This window comes from Takifugu flavidus, chromosome 12 (genome assembly GCF_003711565.1).
Source record: "Takifugu flavidus isolate HTHZ2018 chromosome 12, ASM371156v2, whole genome shotgun sequence".
NCBI lineage: Eukaryota > Metazoa > Chordata > Actinopteri > Tetraodontiformes > Tetraodontidae > Takifugu > Takifugu flavidus.
The window spans coordinates 10,202,795-10,221,557 of record NC_079531.1 but is presented as its reverse complement, the minus strand read 5'-3'; the positions used below and the strand labels follow the sequence as shown (position 1 = coordinate 10,221,557).

General features: G+C 41.8%; 2 protein-coding genes across 14 annotated transcripts; one reads left to right on the top strand and one right to left on the bottom strand.

The window, feature by feature from the left end:
- The first annotated feature begins 32 nt into the window (after positions 1-32).
- Positions 33-5,382, top strand: nlrc3l (NLR family, CARD domain containing 3-like). Of its 4 annotated transcripts, XM_057050636.1 has the most exons (13): positions 33-368; positions 655-792; positions 944-1,036; positions 1,325-1,496; positions 1,576-1,723; positions 1,828-1,920; positions 2,227-2,579; positions 3,080-3,280; positions 3,398-3,573; positions 3,984-4,131; positions 4,210-4,251; positions 4,508-4,723; positions 4,859-5,382. In XM_057050636.1, exons 1-13 carry the CDS (start codon positions 322-324, stop codon positions 5,255-5,257), a joined length of 2,226 nt encoding a protein of 741 aa, XP_056906616.1. In that variant the 5' UTR covers positions 33-321; the 3' UTR covers positions 5,258-5,382. The 4 variants fall into 4 exon arrangements, with proteins under 4 accessions (XP_056906616.1, XP_056906614.1, XP_056906617.1 ...); XM_057050634.1 differs by having other exon boundaries at positions 3,984-4,251; XM_057050637.1 differs by having other exon boundaries at positions 3,984-4,251; positions 4,824-5,382.
- naalad2 (N-acetylated alpha-linked acidic dipeptidase 2) lies at positions 5,283-18,685 on the bottom strand. Of its 10 annotated transcripts, XR_008953156.1 has the most exons (23): positions 18,515-18,685; positions 17,085-17,371; positions 16,716-16,830; positions 16,070-16,256; positions 14,971-15,072; positions 14,743-14,868; positions 14,531-14,611; positions 14,204-14,309; positions 14,042-14,135; positions 13,678-13,773; positions 13,160-13,245; positions 12,960-13,079; positions 12,400-12,482; positions 12,262-12,325; positions 12,120-12,187; positions 11,572-11,663; positions 11,334-11,424; positions 9,398-9,662; positions 8,259-8,340; positions 7,816-7,908; positions 7,119-7,361; positions 5,961-6,048; positions 5,283-5,539 (listed from the first exon to the last, which is right to left on the bottom strand). XR_008953156.1 is itself a non-coding variant. In XM_057050639.1 (22 exons), exons 2-22 carry the CDS (start codon positions 17,155-17,157, stop codon positions 7,172-7,174), a joined length of 2,151 nt encoding a protein of 716 aa, XP_056906619.1. In that variant the 5' UTR covers positions 17,158-17,371; positions 18,515-18,685; the 3' UTR covers positions 7,057-7,171. The 10 variants fall into 10 exon arrangements, 4 of the variants coding, with proteins under 4 accessions (XP_056906619.1, XP_056906618.1, XP_056906620.1 ...); XR_008953157.1 differs by lacking the exon at positions 5,961-6,048; XR_008953155.1 differs by lacking the exon at positions 5,283-5,539 and having other exon boundaries at positions 5,947-6,048.
- Positions 18,686-18,763: the final 78 nt, after the last annotated feature.

The following is an 18,763-nucleotide window of genomic DNA, read 5'->3' as shown; positions in this document are numbered from 1 at the left end:
ATATTTCCTTTATTTACCGAGAAGATGGCTCATAGAAACTGTTGTAAAAACTGTTCAATGATTCTATGCCTAATTAAGTACATTTTGATTTAAAAAGGGATTTTTGCCGTTGATCGTTTCTCTCCCACGCCAAAACAATTCTGACTGCGTACCTACGTAATTATTGGACAGCATGAACGTGTCGTAATAATGATCACAGTCGGTGAATTTTCTCTCTAAATTACACTTCAAAAATTATTCTTAAATAGCAGAAGAGAACGAAAGAAGAGGAGGAAGGTATTTCCGGTACACGCAAGGCAATCCGGAAGTAAAAACGTTAGCATGCAGCTAACATACGTCGTACATATTGGCATATTACATGACATGAGGTAAGGCTTTTTTTTTTTAACGACCGAGATGGAAACACAAGCTAAAAATGAAAGGTGAGTGGTGGCAAAGCGTATAGAAACGTTAAGTGTCATGGGAGTACAAATATTTTTACATATCTCTTTCATGATTGTACACTTGTCGACATGTTGGCACATATTCTATCGTATAACCACACCCGAGCCAATGACGGCTAAATTCTAGATATTTTCAACTTGATCCATATTACTAGAAGATCAATAGGTTAATCTTAATAAAATGTTATCACTTTCTGTTCTTCATTTTCAGCATTTTTAAGGAAAAACACAGAAGACCTTCTAGCTACGGCTCATTGAAGAGTGACAGTGATGAGGAAAAAGGCAGAGACCAGGAATCCTCAGTGGTTCCTGTAGTGCTACTGACCTCCACCGGGCTCATGGAGATGGGGTACAAGCCTCATAACATGACTTTAATGTTGTTAAATGTACAGGATGACAAAAATATACACATAGACTGCATGAGTAAGCAGTTTGTGTCCATGCAGAGCACTTTATGAATGGTGTTTGTGTGAACTGAGTAATGTTTTAAATTTGATCAGGTTGCAGATGATCCGCTCTGAATCTCCAGAGACCCTCGACACCCTGACCAGCAAACAGACAAAACCTTTCGGAGCTGTAATCATTGATACGAGGTGGACAGCACACACACACACACACACACACACACACACACACACACACACACACACACAGATACATACAAATTTTGATTTACCCTTCACATTTTTATTAATCATTGCACTTGCTCACAATTCACAATTACCGTATAATCATATAACACAGTAGCTATTGTTTTAAGTCAGTTTATTAGTCTTTAGTGAACTTCAGTCAGGTAGTGTCAGGGAAATTAGGTTTTGTATCATTACAGTTTGATTTTATTTGTCTGTTCCAAATACTGCAACATTCTCATTGACACTCAGGTCGGAGTTGGGGGACTTGGGGGAGGAAGAAGACGATGATATGGTTGAGGGGTTTTTCACACATTCCCCAGAACCACAGGAGCCTGTGGAATCAGAAGCCCCAGTGCAGCCTGAAGAGAACAGCCAGCCTGACAGACTGCATCCAGAACAGGACTTACCCCATATATTTAAGGTTAGTGCATCAGAGTCGGCCTTTGTGAGGATGTGGAGTTTATTATGCAACCTTAATTTGACCCTTATTTATTTTGCAGAGTATTCAGGCAGTTCTCTCAGGTCTAACCACGAAGGACCTGTTCAGTTTTAAGATGTGCCTTTTAAATTCCAAAAAGGACAAAACCCTCCAGCAAGCGACTGACGGGGACATTCTGGATTTTGTTGACAAGATGTTGGAGGTCTTTGGTAGTAACCCTTTCTCTTTCCACAATAAACACATCACTTTGAATGAGAGAGGAACTAGTATTGGACTGAAGGTTGCACCACCTTCTGGAAATGATTGTGTGCAGGACAAGATAACTCCCTGTTGTACACCATCAACACTCTACAAAATATCAAGAAGGAAACAGAAGCAGAAGAATTACGTAATCGCTGTAAAAGAGGTGGGTTAAAGCTGAATTTATTAGAATTCAGATTACTTCCTACTAAGCATAAAACACTGTTGCCCATTCAGCCATGCACAGATTTGTCCCTCCTTAAATTTTTGGATTTCTCTTTAAATATGCAGTTTGACAAGTTACATGAATTATTGTTTGAGATATATAATAGCTTGTTTTTTCCTGGGAATTTTTCCATTAAAACCAAATGTTTTATAATAATGAACAAGATGCAAATATGTGTTGATTGCATTGAGTGTTTTTAATAACCACTGCTTGTTCATTTTCTTTTGTCCTTTTCCCCATTGGCAGCATTGATACGTTTTCATTTGAAGCAACAGCTGATCTTAAAACATCGAGTCATCCGTGAGGGCGTCCCTCGACCTGGGAAGCAGAATTATCTGAATACCGTTTATGTTGCCCCTCAAATCTCTGCTCAGGGTTGCGGGGGGGTGGACCCGTCGCATGAGCTCCGAGCCCATCTCCCGTTGCCCTTCCAGGTCACTGGTGTGAACGCCTTTGTTGATCTGAACAATCTATTCCGACTAAAGAAAAGAAACGGCCAGGCGGTGAGGACAGTGGTCACCACAGGAATTCCAGGAATTGGCATGACGGTTTCTGTGGGAAAATTCTGTCTGGACTGGGCAGAACTGTGTGCCAATAAGGTGAGGACCCATTTTCAGCAGCAAAGGATCTTCTAAATGACCAAGCAGTGCATGACCTGCCCAACTACGGGTGTATCTACAGTTAGTACTTGTTGCTAACCCATAGAGAAGCAACCCCTCTAAATAACAGCCATACATTCCTTGTTGTTTTTAAAGTAAATGAACAGATAGTGTTGTGTGTCCTGTGCTTTGGGGAGTATGAGGTATTAAACTAAACAACTACTATTAATATTCTAACCTTTATTTAACTGGGTAAAAAAATGATTGAGATTCAAAATCTCTTTTACAAAGTTGACCTGGACAAACTAAAATTCTAAAAAATGAGTTTTACATTTATGTAATTGATGGAACTTTGAGTGAACTGTGACCAATTCCTATTGACTAAATGTTGATGAGAGCCTAAATCTTTACGTTCTCCTATTTCCTAGTGATTTTTATGTGTATGTGTTTGATACTGATTTGGCTCTTTGAATGCGACACTTGTCTTCCTGTCTGCTCAGGATCTCCAGTTCATCATCGCGCTTTCATTCCATCACCTCTGGGCTCTGCGAAACAGCAATCCGCACAATATGTCATTTCTGGAAATGATTCATTACTATCATCCCGAATGTAATGACATGAACTACTTGGAAGTGGAGGACTGCAGGCTTCTCATCATAATAGACTCCTTTGATGGTTATCTGGCTCCTCTGGACTGGGAGGTATCAGACTGTTAAATAAATACCACAAAAATCAGAAAAGTGGGAAATCATTTGCAAATATTTTCAGTAAATTCGCAAATAAGTCAAATGTGCTACATTTCCATTTGCTGTCTCCAGAATGCTCCTGTCATAAAGGACAGCTGTACCCCAGCACATCTGGATGTTCTGATTGTAAACCTCATTCGCGGGACTTTGCTTCCTGGCGGCTGTGTCTGGATCTTGGGGAGACGAGCAGCTGTCTCACAAATACCCTCACAATTTCTCGATGTTGTCACAGAAATCCAAGGGTTCAGGTGTTTAATCTACACTTCCTGCCTTCACACATGCAGTCATGGCTGATATCATCTAGCTTTGCTGGCCAGAATTTCCAAAAAAAGATTCTTCACCTCAAAAAGAAACTATTGTCCTTTGAGATGATGTCATCTTCTCTCTGAGTTTTTGTCTTCCCGTCACAAGTTTTCCTACTAAAATCACATAATTTCACTGACTGGGACACATTGTTCATACATTAGATGCAGAAAAACACAAAGAACTTATATTGTTTTTGCTGTCGATTGTGTAGGAAGTGTTGTTTAAATAGTTGCTTCATTTTTCATTCAGGACACATGTAAGCTAGCTAACCCTAACCCTGCAAGATCTGAAAGAAGGCATCTTATTTCAACTTGTTTTAATCCGGTTTGTCTATTTCTTATTCTCCCTGTAGTGACCAGAGCAAGGATGAATACCTGATCAAGCGCTTTAGTGATGCTGAGCTAGCAACAAAGATTGTGGCACATTACAAACGTCTACCAACACTAAAGATTCTTGCAGGTCAACCTATTGTGTGTTGGATGATGGCCACAGTCTTTGAGGTTTGCTTCCAGTCCCATGGTTATGGTGTGCACCCACCCAGACTGACACCATTCTATGTCAACATTTTAATATTCCAGACCAATCACAGTCTTGAATTCTATAAGCCAGAAAATAACAAGGTAAAACTCAGTATTTCCATTTGCTTTAATTTGTATCTGAATTATTACACTCTCGTTTACACCTGTAACAACAAATTTGACCTTTCTATTCACGTGTCTTTTATATCACTATTAGAAATTTTGGTTCTTGCCTCATATAATGTGTACTCGCTTTGGCCTTTCAAGTGTGCAAGGTCACTTTTGCATCAGGATTTTACTCTGTACATATATTTGAGTAAATAACTCTGCGTAATCATGCTCTGACATTGTATTTCAGGTATGGTCCAATGAGATCAAGCTGAAGCTGATAAAAATGGGAAGGTTGGCATTTCACATGCTGCAGAGGAACTCCTATATCTTCTCTGAAGAGGATGTGATGGAGTGTGGACTGAATTTGATAGAGGTGACGGTGTTTTCAGGACTGTGTACTGAGCTCCCCACTGCATCCTCCAGAGGACGGAGGAACTTCTGCTATGTACACCTCACCTTTCAGGTAAAACAACCCAACCCATCAAACAGCATTTAAGATACTGGGGGAGTCGTCTTTTTCGCCAAGCATAACACACCTGTAATAACTTGTGTCCTGCCTTTAGGTTCAAATATCCCTTTTGTGTATTCTGTCCTCCAGGAGTTCATGGCTGCTTTGTATGTCTTCACAATGTTTCGTTCAGAGTCAAAGAATGTTCTGGACTCTGAATGGTTGCACATGCCCAACATTTTCATCTCCAAACCAGACCAGACAAGATCGGTAGCAAGCCTGCTCCTCAGAGCGGTGGAGCTGACCCTCCGGGCCCCATTGGGACACTACGATATGTTCCTACGCTTTCTGTGCGGCTTGCTGTCCCCAGACTGCCATGACCAGCAGCTAGGGGGGTTTCTCTTTCCGAACGATGCTGCAAAGGTCAGTGGGCTGGATGAGGCGCAGCAGCTATTGCAGCAGACCGTAACCACTGCGCAACAAAACAACACAGATCGGGTGGAAAACTTAAAGGAATGCTTACGAGAAATGACGCAACTACATAAGTGAGCTCTTTGATGAACACTAGCGTGGCTCGATTATTTTGGATGTTTTATTGGAAAGGTCCAGTCTTTGTTTTGTAAATATCAATACTGAACACTTATAAAAATAACTTATTAAATGAATGAACTAAAGTTGTCTGAAGGAATCTTATTTCAGACGTATCTCTCATGTTTATTATTCACTTAAAATGGCTGATGGGACCTACAGCAGACTCCTCGGCTTAGGGTTAGTGCTGTTGATGTGAAAGTGCAGGTACAATCCTTGAAGTGTCATTTTGATGGGAGGTGTCTAAGATGGAAGAGAAGAAGTCCAGACTCAACTTTGACAGTGAAAGTAGACAAAGACCAAGACTTTTATAGAATAATGTTCTCTGGTCAGGTGGGTCTACAATTGAATTATTTGGACACCATAACAGAGGACACGTTTGCTGTAAAGCAAAGTCAGCGTTCCAGGAAAAGACTCGTTCTAGCTGTGAAGCTCAGAGGTGGACGAGTCCTGATTTGGGGATGTTCAGCTGCAACAGGAGCTGACCAGCTCACTGGCACTGAAAGCACTGTGACAATCATCTATCCAAGGGTGCTTGAGGAACAATAAGGCTGAAGCAGAACTGGACTTGCATTTTGATTGATGCGTTTTCTTTCATGGTTTTTAAAAACATGAGTGTTTTCCCCAGTTAAAAATAAAGACACAAGATGTGTGATGTCTGAACCTTTATAATATAGAGCTGGACGCGGGGTGCCTGAAGTTGAGTCAATGATTGTAGATCTTCCTGGGAAGGCTGCGGACTGTAATTCCACCTGTATTTAGATCACACACTCATTAACAGCCTTAGTAACCTTTGCCCAAGAGATAAGAGTCCACCAGAGTTCCTGCACTCTGCTGTCAGAATATCATGAACACAAATCAACTTGTCCTTCCACCTCTTTACAATATTCTTAGAGAAGTGGAAGAGCTTCACATCTTCACTAGGATGAGTATAAGTGGTCTACTGATTTAGCTTCAGGAAGTCCAACGTGCCAGAGTTCCCATTACAGCAACCACAGCCCCCCACTCTGATTCAGTGTCACCCCAGGGATGCAGTCAAAGCTCTGCCAGAGTTGGGAGGTGAAGCTCCCCATTCTGATGGGGTCCTCTGCTAGATGTCATCAGTTCATTTAGGTCTGAATGGCTGATCTGACCCCCTGCCTGCTAGTGATCCCATTCACCACCAGGCTTTGATCAGCTGACACCTTGTCATATGAACATATACTCCATGAATATCTCATCCCAAACTGATCATTAATCTGAGCTGACTGGCACGGTACTGTGGACATCTATACACTCTCCAGCCACTTTATTTGGTCATCTTGGTTGTAAAAGGTTGGACCCTGTTTCACCTTCAGAGCTGTGTTTTCTTGGTGCCATACTCTCAACAAGTTGTTTTGATAAAATCACACAGCTGCTGCAGCTCTGTGGGCTGGACATCTGTGATGGGAATCTCATTCCACCCCATCCCAAAGCTGCTCTACAGGACTGAGATCTTCTCTTTCTGGACAGTTCTCTGTAAACCTTGGAGATCAGCAGGCTCTGACCTACTCAGAGCAGCCCGTCTAAAGTCTAAAGTTAAATCCCCTTTTTTTCCATTCTGATGCTAGTTTGAACTTCAGTAGATTGTCTGGAGGACATCTACATCCTGGATGAGTTAAGTTGCTAATTGGTGCATTAGATACTTTTATAACTTTAGTATGTAAAATATAAATGTAAAATTGTTTTTGTTTGCGTTTTGTAACTCCTTGGCAAACCAAACACAAAACAAGAAAGGAAAGTCATTTTAAACTGATTTATAGTCCCATCACAACCACGGTAGCTCAAAACTCAGAATAATTACCTTATTTTACATTATCTAAGCAGGAAAACCAGGTCTTCACATCTGTGGGTGCTTCAGGCTGGTGGCAGGAGTGTCTCCGCAGCAGCATCAACAGTGAACACGGCGATGCTTATCTGACGTTTGACTTCATTCCAGGCACTTTCTGGGTCAGGCGAGTTCTCAGTGTTAAAGAGTGCATCATAGATCCCAGGGAAAGACTCTCCTGCATACTTATTATGGCTGCTGGGGGCAAAAATGACGTGCCTAAAGCAAAGACAAATGTATTCATGAAAAGATCTTGGAGAAGAGATTAAATTAGTTTTTATTATTAATAGAAGCTGGTTCCTTTTAAACAACGCTGCCCTGATATCTGATCAATATGACTGTTCTGCTGCTCAAATATTCTCACAGGCAACATTTGTGTTTAAAGTCCTAGATATGTTGATGAAAGCAAAAATTGTTCCTGCTCCAAGTTGTGTTTGACAAAGCTTTTCATCCCTCCAGAAATGTGTTGGAAGATTTAGAGATCAGATTATTAATCTGAACCACGTGGCCACAACTGCTCAGCAAAAAAGACCCTTCCACTCATTTGGTGTCTGTCTCACAATGATTCTTTAGTGTTTTTTCATGTAGAAAATACAGTCAACATTTTCTGTAACATTTGCAAGTTGCTGCTCCAAAAAGTACCAATATTGCATCATGCATGTGTGTAAATAACCTGTAAAAGGGTCTCCCAGGTAAGCCCAGAGGGTCTATGAAGGCTCTTTCCAGGTACATGAGTTGGTCATTCATGGTTCGTACCTGCAGAGGACTGATGATAATCACAGGTTTGCGTGAAGTAAAAAACACCGATCATCTTCATCATGGCTGCAATGCCTGTGTGTCTGTCTGTGCCTCTCTCTGCCCGTGTGTCTGTCTGTCTGCCTGTGTGTCTGTTTGTCCACCCGTGTCTGTCTGTCTGTCTGTCTGTCAGTGCATGTGTCCGTCTGTCTGTCTGTCAGTGCATGTGTCCGTCTGCCTGCCTGTGTGTCTGTCTGTCTTCCCACCCATGTGTACTATATTGGTCTTTACTTATTAGTCATCAGTTCCCCAAAAAGTGGAAGCTGGTTTGTTTGATTGAGAAGTGACACAGTTAAAATGTCTGAAAGGTGGGGCTCTTACTCTTCTCTGTTGATGGTGTGCAGCCGCTCCATGAAGTCCCTGGAGGCCAAAGTGAAATTCTCCACAGCAGAAAACAAAGAATCTGCAGACAGAAAATAAAATCAACTCCATCCAGCTTCTACACCTGGACAGGATGACACAAGTCAGAACCAGGAAGTTAATGGCTCCATAAATATCCAAGGTAGTTTTCTCTGTCAACTGGACTGTGTTTCTTCTATTTGAAGACGTTTCACCTTCTATCCAGAAGGCTTCTTCAGTTCTAAACTCGCTGGGGACCGAGCTTGAAAATATAGCCCCTGTGGACCATTGGCATGTTAATGATCTAAGTGGTCACCTGAGAGTCGTTGGCAGGGTCATTGGTAGGGTCGTTCACCTAGTTTCGGTTGAGGTGTCCCACCTTTGTCTGCTGGCTCACCAGGCCACCAGGTTGCTTATGCTGTACAGTGCCAGGAGGAATGCAAGGAACTGTACGTTGGGGAAACCAAACAACCTCTCCACAGAAGAATGGCACAACACAGAGGTGCCACCTCTTCAGGTCAGGACTCAGCAGTCCACTTACCGTACACCTAAAGGAGAGCGGGCACTCCTTCGAGGACAGCCAAGTACGGATACTGGCCAGAGAAGACTGCTGGTTTGAGAGGGGTGTAAAGGAAGCTATCCATGTCAAATTGGAAAAACCATCCTTAAACAGAGGTGGTGGGCTGAGGCACTTCCTATCACCCACGTACAATGCAGTCCTCCACTCCTTCCTACAACAAACGTTCACACCAGGTCTCCTGGAATGGTGTGAATGTTGTTGGAAGGATAACAGCATAAACAACCTGGTGACTCACCACCAAGTGAGCCAGCAGACAAAGGGGAGAAACCTCAACCGAAGCTAGGTGAACCTATCAACGACCCCGCCAACGACTCAGGTGACCACTCAGATCATTAACATGCCAATGGTCCACAGGGGCTATATTTTCAAGCTCGGTCCCCAGCGAGTTTAGAACTGAAGAAGCCTTCTGGATTGGCGAAACGTCTTCAAAGAGAAGAAACACAGTCCAGTTGACAGAGAAAACTACCTTGGATACAATGACCTGAATAATTAATCTACACAGACATCTCCATAAATAATACATAAAATCAACACTTCTCACCAAATGACACTTTAAACTTATTCAGCTCTTGGGGGTGCCTCTGCGCCAGCTGTGAGATGCTTCCTGTGTACTTCCTGAGGGAGTCTGCATATTGGTTGACATCAAGTGGGAGGAGCTGGGAATCAGCCAATAGGAAGACAAGCCCACCTCTCACCTGGGCTACTGCCCGGAGCCTTTTGAAGTCTGGATCATAAAACTTCTCCACTATCTCAAAGGTTTCATACACACTGTGGTAGACGGGGTAGCTGCTGTAACGCTCCGTCTTCTGAAACCACACATTGACTCACATAGATGGAAAAGATGCCAATGGACACTAGTACAAACTTTGATTAAGTATTAAGGCTGCATAATCTAGCAAATAATCAGAGAGGTCTCTGAAATAATAGTTAGGCCAAAGACAGGTGGCTAAATGAGTGTCACAGTAACTGTACAAAATATTGCAAAAACACATCAAATGTTGGAAATCAAACACCAAATACTAATTTACAGTAAAAGACTATGTTTTAAAAGCTGTATTTTTATGTTTTCTGATCTTTAAAATCCATATACATGCAAAAAAAAGAAGAGATGATTACAGTGTGAGGCCGATTACAGCGCCAGGCTGTTTATAGCCTCAGGCTGATTACAGCGTCAGGCCGATTACAGCATCAGGCTGTTTACAATGTCAGGCTGTTTACAGTGTCAGACTGATTAAAGCGTTAGGCCAATTACAGTGTCAGGCTATTCACGGTGTCAGGCTCTTTACAGCATCAGATGGATTACAGCATGAGGCGTGTTCAACTCCCTCAGGCCTCAAACCACCATAAAGCCTAAAGGAAAATACCCTCGAGTTTACGATACCCCACATCTGCTGATCATCTGTAGCTTTAAACAGATAATCTTTAGAGACTGTCTAGAAAGAGAACAGTGAAATAGAAACACCACTACCATGGCAACCTTCAAAAGAGGCACAAACCATACAGTTGAATTACATCAGTCAATTAAGTTTCCATCAGAGCCACAATAAGTGGCGACATTTTGCATTTTTATCCAGCAGAAAGGGTTGGTAAACAATCCCCAAATATAAAAGACAGAAAACATGTATCTGGACATACGAATGTTTATGCATTTACCAACCCAACATCAGTAGGGAAAGCCCAAAAACTGGGGCAGTATGAGGGTAAAAAAGCCTAGCAAAATAAGTAGGCATGTAATCCGGTGGAACAGTGGGCCCAGGGCTGCTGCTAACATCTGAAGCTGCTGAGGTATGGCTCCTTCACAAAGGACTGCATTACACTCAGATGTTTTCATTGATTTAACGACAGAATTTTGAGATAACATTTTGAGATAACTTAGATTAGAAACAGAGCAGAAGAGCCCAGCAGATGACCACCACCTTTACCTTCTTTGTGTTGGCTTCTTGGCCGCAGGTTGGACTTCAGTCAAGATCTTCTCACATTACAACCGCTATACACACATATTTCCGATCAGCCTTGGATGTGTTTCCACACGTACACCACCAAAAACTATATATTATTGTCCAGGTGCTTTGGTTACGCACCGATTTTTCACTCTGGGCCAAGTGCCGCACCACTGGCAGAGTGTCATGTTTCCATGACGATTGACAAAGTGAACAAAAGTTTGTTTTATTTCACTGAAGATGAATCATTAAAAGACGTGTGGTACTTTGTTTTTACTTGACTTCTGAGTTGCCAATGGAGACAAACACACACACACACATTTGTTGTGCTGCTCATTTCCTTAATTAATTTTGTTAAATGTAAGTTATGAAACTGAAAGGCACCCGATCTTGCTCTGGAGACACTGCATTGAGAGATGCAGATTAAATCCCTTTATACTCTAACATCTCCTCAACTGCTAGTCCCAATGGGCCATTTGATCGCAGGAAGGTGACAGCAAACATTGATGTCAGTGTTTATTGAAGAGACTTGCTCACCTTGTTCTTGGTGTATCTGGCTCTTCCTGCTGCGATTCCCAGGCGGATAAAATAGGCCTCAAAATCACTGCCTGACCCCAATTTATTGATCCTTCAACATAAATTTGCAAGAGACTCATTTCAAGCAAATATCTACGCACATTTTGCTCGGTCTTTTTATTTTCAAAAACTGCAGCTTTTGGCCATGACTGTTGTTTCTGATTGCGGTGTTTACGTGTGTGTTGGTGCCCACGTGTACCTGGGGGCATCACGGTCATTCGTCCAATTGTCCCTTTTATGCCAGCTGCTGTAAAGAGAATCTTCTTGCTCGCCATCCTCTGGGCTGCTTATCTGCACATGTAAATATCATAGGAAACAAAAAGAGGTAATTGGAACTAAATAGGTAAAAACTAAGGTATATTTATTGGGGCAGTGGTGGCCAGTACAGAACCCTTAAAGAAGGTCCAGGCTGTCTTTCGTTAAAGTGCCGCATGTAAAGGAGCCTGGCCGGGAGCTGTGCCTTTAAACAAAGTGTGCCGGCAGCCGGCGAGACCGGCTGAGCTCAAGGTGACAGTTACTGTGTTAACCTGGGGGAAGACTCACTTCTGACTCAGTTGTGACCAAGCTTTGGCAAGATATGGAGAAGGGACGAATTAACAGTAGATGTGATGGAAGACAGATGTCCTACTGTAATTGATGGACTGGACTGAATACAGTTGGACTCATCCCTCTACACAGTTCATCAGGGCTGTAATTGCCCATTTGTCAGAGTTGTATTAATTTGACTGTATGTGCAGATGCGCGTACCTGTTTGGTGAGATCATACACTAAACTGTGCAGAGACGGGGTACAGTCAACCCTCAGCGTGTACATACCTGCAAGCAAACATTTGAGCCAACAGTATACAGTTGAGCCATGTCAAAGGGACCCGAGTGTAAAATAGCTTTACCCTCAATAGCAGAGTCTGCATTAATATAGGCCACTGCTCTGTTCTGCAGCAACTTGGCATTCTCCTGTTAAAATGGGAAAACTACTTATTTTGTGCACATGTGTAAATGTGCACAGTTATCACTGTTGTATTAAGCACCTCTGCCCACTCAGTCGAACCCAGGAGACCAAATTCTTCTGCATCCCAACTCGCGAATATTATGGTTCGCCGAGGCCTCCAACCTACACACACACACACACACGTTTAATGTTGAAATGAATTATACTCATTTGTGCCTGCCAGCATCAAGCTTAACATTGATCCAGTTGGATGAGATAGACGACAGGGCTCCAACACAAGTTTACCTTCTGGAAGAACCAAGCACTGCAAAAACTAGCATGACAGCAATTCTCACTTAAAGATCAGGTAATGAAGCATTTGTGACATTCTGAGAGGCTGTGAAACCACAAGTAGCCTTGGAATGTCAATTATCCATATCTGAACACAAATTTGCTTCACTCTGGTTATTCCTGATATTATGTGAATGTTAGAATAAATTCCACAGAGAAGCTTCCATAGTTCGTCAGTGTCACCACAACATGGCTCTACTAAACCGTCAGCTCAGCCACGTGCGATAAGAGCTGTCGTACAATGGGGAATTCTGAAGTTGCTCCTTTAACACATATCCCTATGTTCATGGACTGAGAGGATTTTCTTACCTTTCCTCAGCATCCTGCCAGCACTCCTGACCGTTTCATGGGTCACTGCAGCACCAGACATGGGATCAATTCCCCCAAATACCCAAGCATCCCGGTGCCCTCCCAGGATCACATACCTGTCTACAAACACACAACATCTTATTGGTGCTTTCTTGAAGAGCTCTCTCAAGTATTGCTTGGTGTATCCTGGGGTATTGTACCTGGCTCCAGAGCTCCTCTTATCCATCCAATCACATTATAGATCTGAGTTATCTGATTGTATGTGTGGATGTTCATACGCAGCTTCCTGAGACACACAAATGAAGACAGAAATAGGAGAAAAACAATTAAAGAGTTTTATTCAATTCCATTCATTAAGTGTCATAATGCTTGGGTGTGCCTGGAAAGCCTCCCCAGGGAGACACCTGATGTATAGATATAGATGATTATAGAGCAGCTGCAGCTCTATGCCAAGTGTCCCTTCCTTGTCTGAGCTGCTTAGCTTATCTCTACCTTACCCAAACCTTGTGAGGACGTGTGTGCATAAGCTTATTCCTCAGATGTACCACCACTCACGCAGAACATTGCAATCAATTCTTAATGGAAAAAAGATCGGAAGTGTGCTATTATTATAGATCTGTCAGCTCAGCTGTTTGCTCTATGTATAATGTATACTTGATAGGCATATTACGTACACAAAATGTATACATACTGTATATGTATGTTTATGAGGACTTACTGGCTTTTGAAATCATTAGTGAATCCTGGACCAACCCTATAGGAAACATTCAGAGCTCCTTTCCAGTTGTTGGGTGGAATCTGTCCTCCCATGTTCCTGTGCAATTGAAAAGAATTCATATTCTGCATAATTCAAATAAAACCTTTTCTTTTCTTTGAGATGTTGCTATTGTTGAGATTATAATCAAAACATAATATGACGATTGTTTGCATGTTGCTCAGCTATGCTGACGCGTGTTCCCAACTGGCGCTAACTGGGCAATAAAATAGTTCTGTTTGATGTGATTTTACATGAACCGATAATAAAAAACACATCATCATAAGGATGCATCAATATGGACTAAAGAGGAACAAAAAGCATTTACTTAAGCAGGTGAATTGCATCATGGTAACCAATTGGATGCACAGGAATGTTGGGAAGTCCGACTCCATCTTCAGGTCTGAATCTGTAGGTATAATCTGTCGCAAAAAGATGCTTGTTTGTGAAAGAAAGAATAGGTATATGCTGCTAGAGTCCATTTTCACACCTTTAGCAGGGTAACCTGGTGTGAGGGGGTCTCCTGCTCCATTTAGGTTGAGAACATTCCCTCTTTGAGCCCCCCCACCTGGGAGGTTCCAGCCATCCGGGTAAGGCTGTACGTACAAACAAACGTGAATCCACACAAGCACAGTGACTTTAGGTATTTAGCTGTCTTTTTGAACACAGTGAAAGTTCATATGTACAAAATAAAAGACTGTATGGATGCTGGGTTCTAATACATAAAGAAATGATGACCTCATCTAATCCTCACTCTGATGTCAATTCTTGATTAAAGGCTACACAACAGGTCAGACGCACAAACATAGACACACACACGAACTCCATGGGCACAGTAATCAGCTGGGTCAGAGAACATGATGATACCCTTTGCTCCAGTCAACATGGCGTTCTTCACCTGGTAAAAAAACACACGTGCACAGATTAAAAGTGTGGATCCAGCAAGCACAGCTGCACAGTTAGCATGTCATAATATAATACCCCACATACAACAGTCAGATAGTTGGAATTGAGACTTAACTTTATTACCTTATTACCTCGGAATATTTTTCCATATCGGACAATGACAATTTTGCCTGTAACATTGATGCCCATGTCTCTCTCTAACTGGGAAAAGTCTTCAGTACGGCCATAGTTGACATATACCAAATCCCCCTAAAGAGAGAATAGAGCTCTGATGGGAAACATTTAAAAAGTGTCTTTTGGACACTTGGAAAGACATTTGGATACTGCACAAGTTAGAGCACATGTCTTTACCTCTGGTTGTCCTCTTGCTGAAAAGGCACTATATGGAGCTACAATGTTTGAAACATCTTCATAGCCATCTGGGATGGCTTCTGCCAGGGAGCTGTTAAAAAGCTATGGAAAGACAGCTTTAATGAAGCTGAGAACATTGAAAGGGTCACCTACATGTTGATCCTGTCAGATGTGAGTCTTTCTATAGTGTGTGTGTTTTAGTGGAAAAGACTTGCGGAAAGACAACAAGACAGAGGGCGGATAGAGGGATTGGTGGAGTATCTATATATAGTCATTAGTCTAAAAAAATCCATTAAAATCTTTTCAAAATTCTTCCTTCTTGTTCACAAAGCCCTAAACTATCAGGTTCCGTCATCTCACAAAGCTTTTGTGATTGATTACCCAATAACATGACCAGGTCACTTTGATTGTAAGGTGCAAGTTTAGGCAAGCTCTTAAAAGTCTGGAGCCCAACTCATCTCCCTTCAGGCAAGCTGCAGGGCACGACCACAACTTATCACAGGCCTCAACACTCACACTCCAAATTACAGTCCAAGGTGTCGAGCTACCCCCCCCCCCCCCCCCCCCCCCCCAAGGCATCTTTTAACTGTGGGAGGAAGCCCAAGGGCCATAGAGGAGCCATCTGGGTGGGGCTCCACATGGGAAAGCGCCTGGGAATGCTAGTAGGTTCCAGGGTCAATTAGCAGTGTGTGTTTTTGAGCAGTGTACTTTCACATGTGTTAATGAATCACACATTCATTCCTTTACTAATTTTTACTAATGCACTTTTTAAAACATGACTGTCAGAACGTCATTGTATTCCTGTTTTAATCAGGGACTGAATTTGATGTAATCATACAGACTCAATCAAACCCTTTTCATTGGGATTAATAGTTGTTTTCACAACGTCCTGAAATACACCTGGAACTGACCTATTAAGAAGTTCATCCTGTCATCAACCATTTGTGTGTGTTTTTCCTTCTCTTGGACTTTTCCTATGTATGAGTGGTTAAAGGTTTTATCTAACAGGACTTAAAATCCATTGACTTGAATGTGACTATCCACATACACACACCCTATATGGACTGTAGGTGGTGTAAATTGTATCATAGGCTCGTACCTCTTTTCCATGGTGATCAATTATGGAGATGTAGTTTGGCTGTGTTTTGTTGGGGTACGACAAAAGAACCCTATAGGGCACAATTTCCACTGAGTCCAGGCCGAATTCCTGCCACTCGTCTCTGATTTGCTCAGCATATCTCAAGTTCTCCACCGTACCAGCCAGATGGGGAAGTCGAGTAAATTTCCTGTGAAGAGCATCATTATTGAAGCTAAAGGGATTTTCCCCATTTTGACACTGTTTTGTAAAGTACTCAACAAGTAGCTGAATAAAGGTTAGAACCCTCCTGAATGGTTTCAGCTTTTCTCTGTTTCATTTACTTTACTCATATCAGGTAACTTTCATTAGCTTGTTCTTTCTTTTAGGAGACCTTCAAATGTGACCTCTCGAAAACTACTGACCCATTTCTACCAGGACCACAATTAAAGATGAGGACTTTTAGACTTAGGTCAGCTTTCATCTCTATATCCCAATTCAAATATGCTTTCCACAATCAGTTAGAACAATTTTTAACATTCCGGTTACGGAATTACGGTTTCCACCATTAAGTACGCAGAGCCTTTTTGTGGTCAGGGAGACCCCTATGGTTGAACTGCTGTATTGTATGCTAATATGGAGTTATTTGTTTTAATGGACTGATTTTTACCTGAGATGCTCCCTGATCTTGTCTGGCTTCATTTCATCCAGAAATTCCCTCAGATACTTCCTAGAGGGCATGCTTTCTCCAGCAGCATTGAAATAGGTGGGCTTTGCAAACCACCCTGTAACACAAACACACGCACACATGCACAGATAAGGCACTGGTCAGAAATGTCTCAGAACGGTGGTAAACTAAACATGTGCAGCCCTGTGCTGTCAAGACTCCTGTTGAAAAGTAGATTTGATTTACGTAGTCATCTCGCGTCTCCATCTGCTATTGCGCAAAGTCAGTTGTTCCTATACTGTTGTATCACAACACTTGAAGGATTCAGTAGGATTAGTCACTTTTAACATGCAACTTTCTGTTTTATCTCACCAATAACGAAGCCCAGCACAAACAACGCTGCCACAACAGCCATCCATCCAATGATCCCACTATCCTTTTTCATTTTAAATGAACGCGTATTTCTGTGACGCCGACAGGTACCCTAGTGAAAGAGTTGTCGCACAGGTGTGGCAGCCCGGCAGAGCGATCAGCTGCACCGCAACAGCCAGTCAGTATCAAGATAGGAGAAGGAGGCTGTTACCACCGCAGTCAAGTAAATTTCTTTCACTTGTGGACTTTAATTTAAAAAGAGTGAATCAGTCACACCAGCGCATCATCTGTAATGAGAAAAAGGAATAAAATGATTAAATAAACAAGGAACCTAGCAGACTATATGAAATGACATTTCCAAAAAAAATTTCAGAGGAGACATTCCTCTATATTCCTGAGCGTTTAATCAGTGTGGGAGCAGCGGCTCTTGGTCATGGTTGACCTGTCCTAGGTTTGTGTTGAGAGCAGTTCTTTAATGTTGTGGCCTGAAGCGTGAAGTGTGGATTATGTCATATGTAATCAGGAATGTGAGACATACAAAGTCCACAGTATTGTTCCTCATTTGTACATTGTTTGGGAATGATCTCTATTTAATATGTCAAAACGTGAAAACAAATACCCTTCATTTAGCAATAGCATGTTCAGCATTGTCATCTTTCAGCTGCTGCACTCTGGGTAGATCTGCTGAGATTTATCATTTGCATACATGTAACTTTGCAAAGAACTATCCAAAATCAAAATGTGCGTGCAGCTTAGCTTTTGTTTAACGTATTTCCCCAAAATAGAAACAAATAACCGTAAATAGGTGGGAGGGTTTGTCAGTTTGCCACCCTGGCGGTTCAGGTTCACGCCACCAGTCGGCGCTAGAAGCTTTAAACCGATGGCTTCTTATTTTGTTTAGAGAATTTTTTAAAATTCCATTGGGCGTTAATGTAACATTTATTCAACTCTTTAAAAAAAAAAACTATTTTACTTTTTACCTTTGTTTACACAGCCAACTCAATTTACTAATCATATAACATATTTAGAGATTGATATATTGTGGCGAGCTAGGGTTCTTGGTTGCGGAAGAACTCAGACGCAGACTTCTTCCAGCTTATTCTGCAGTTCAACTGCAGAAAGAGCCACTTTATTAAATTAAACACATCAACAACCAGAACTCAATAAATAGAACACTAACATTGAAAGTTGCAAAAGATAACATTTACAACGAACAAAAACAGGGTTAACACAAACCTGAACCCACAGACATACTGCCACAAAGCATGCTGGGAAATTCCCACACTGACCTTCCTCAACACGCTACAATATTTACGGTTGTGAGATTATAAAGGTCATATTTTACAAATCTCACAACGCATTAGTCAGTTGTGCCAGAAACAATTTGCTAATGGAGTGCCATAAAAAGACAACCCCAAGAACACGCTTACCTCAGCGACAGACGGGAAAGGGACACATTCCTGTGAGGGACATAAATAATGGATGTACCCCTCCCAAAAGGTTCCCATAGATACAGAGTGATTATGAAGAGTTCCGCATATGAACTTTAAACGCCAATAGTGTTGGGTTATAATTGGTTTTGGAAAAAATATCTTTAATGGCAATAAAACTAATTATATAAAAACCTTTAATCTATACGCTCTGTTATTACACTGTTAATGACTGGGTTGCAATATATT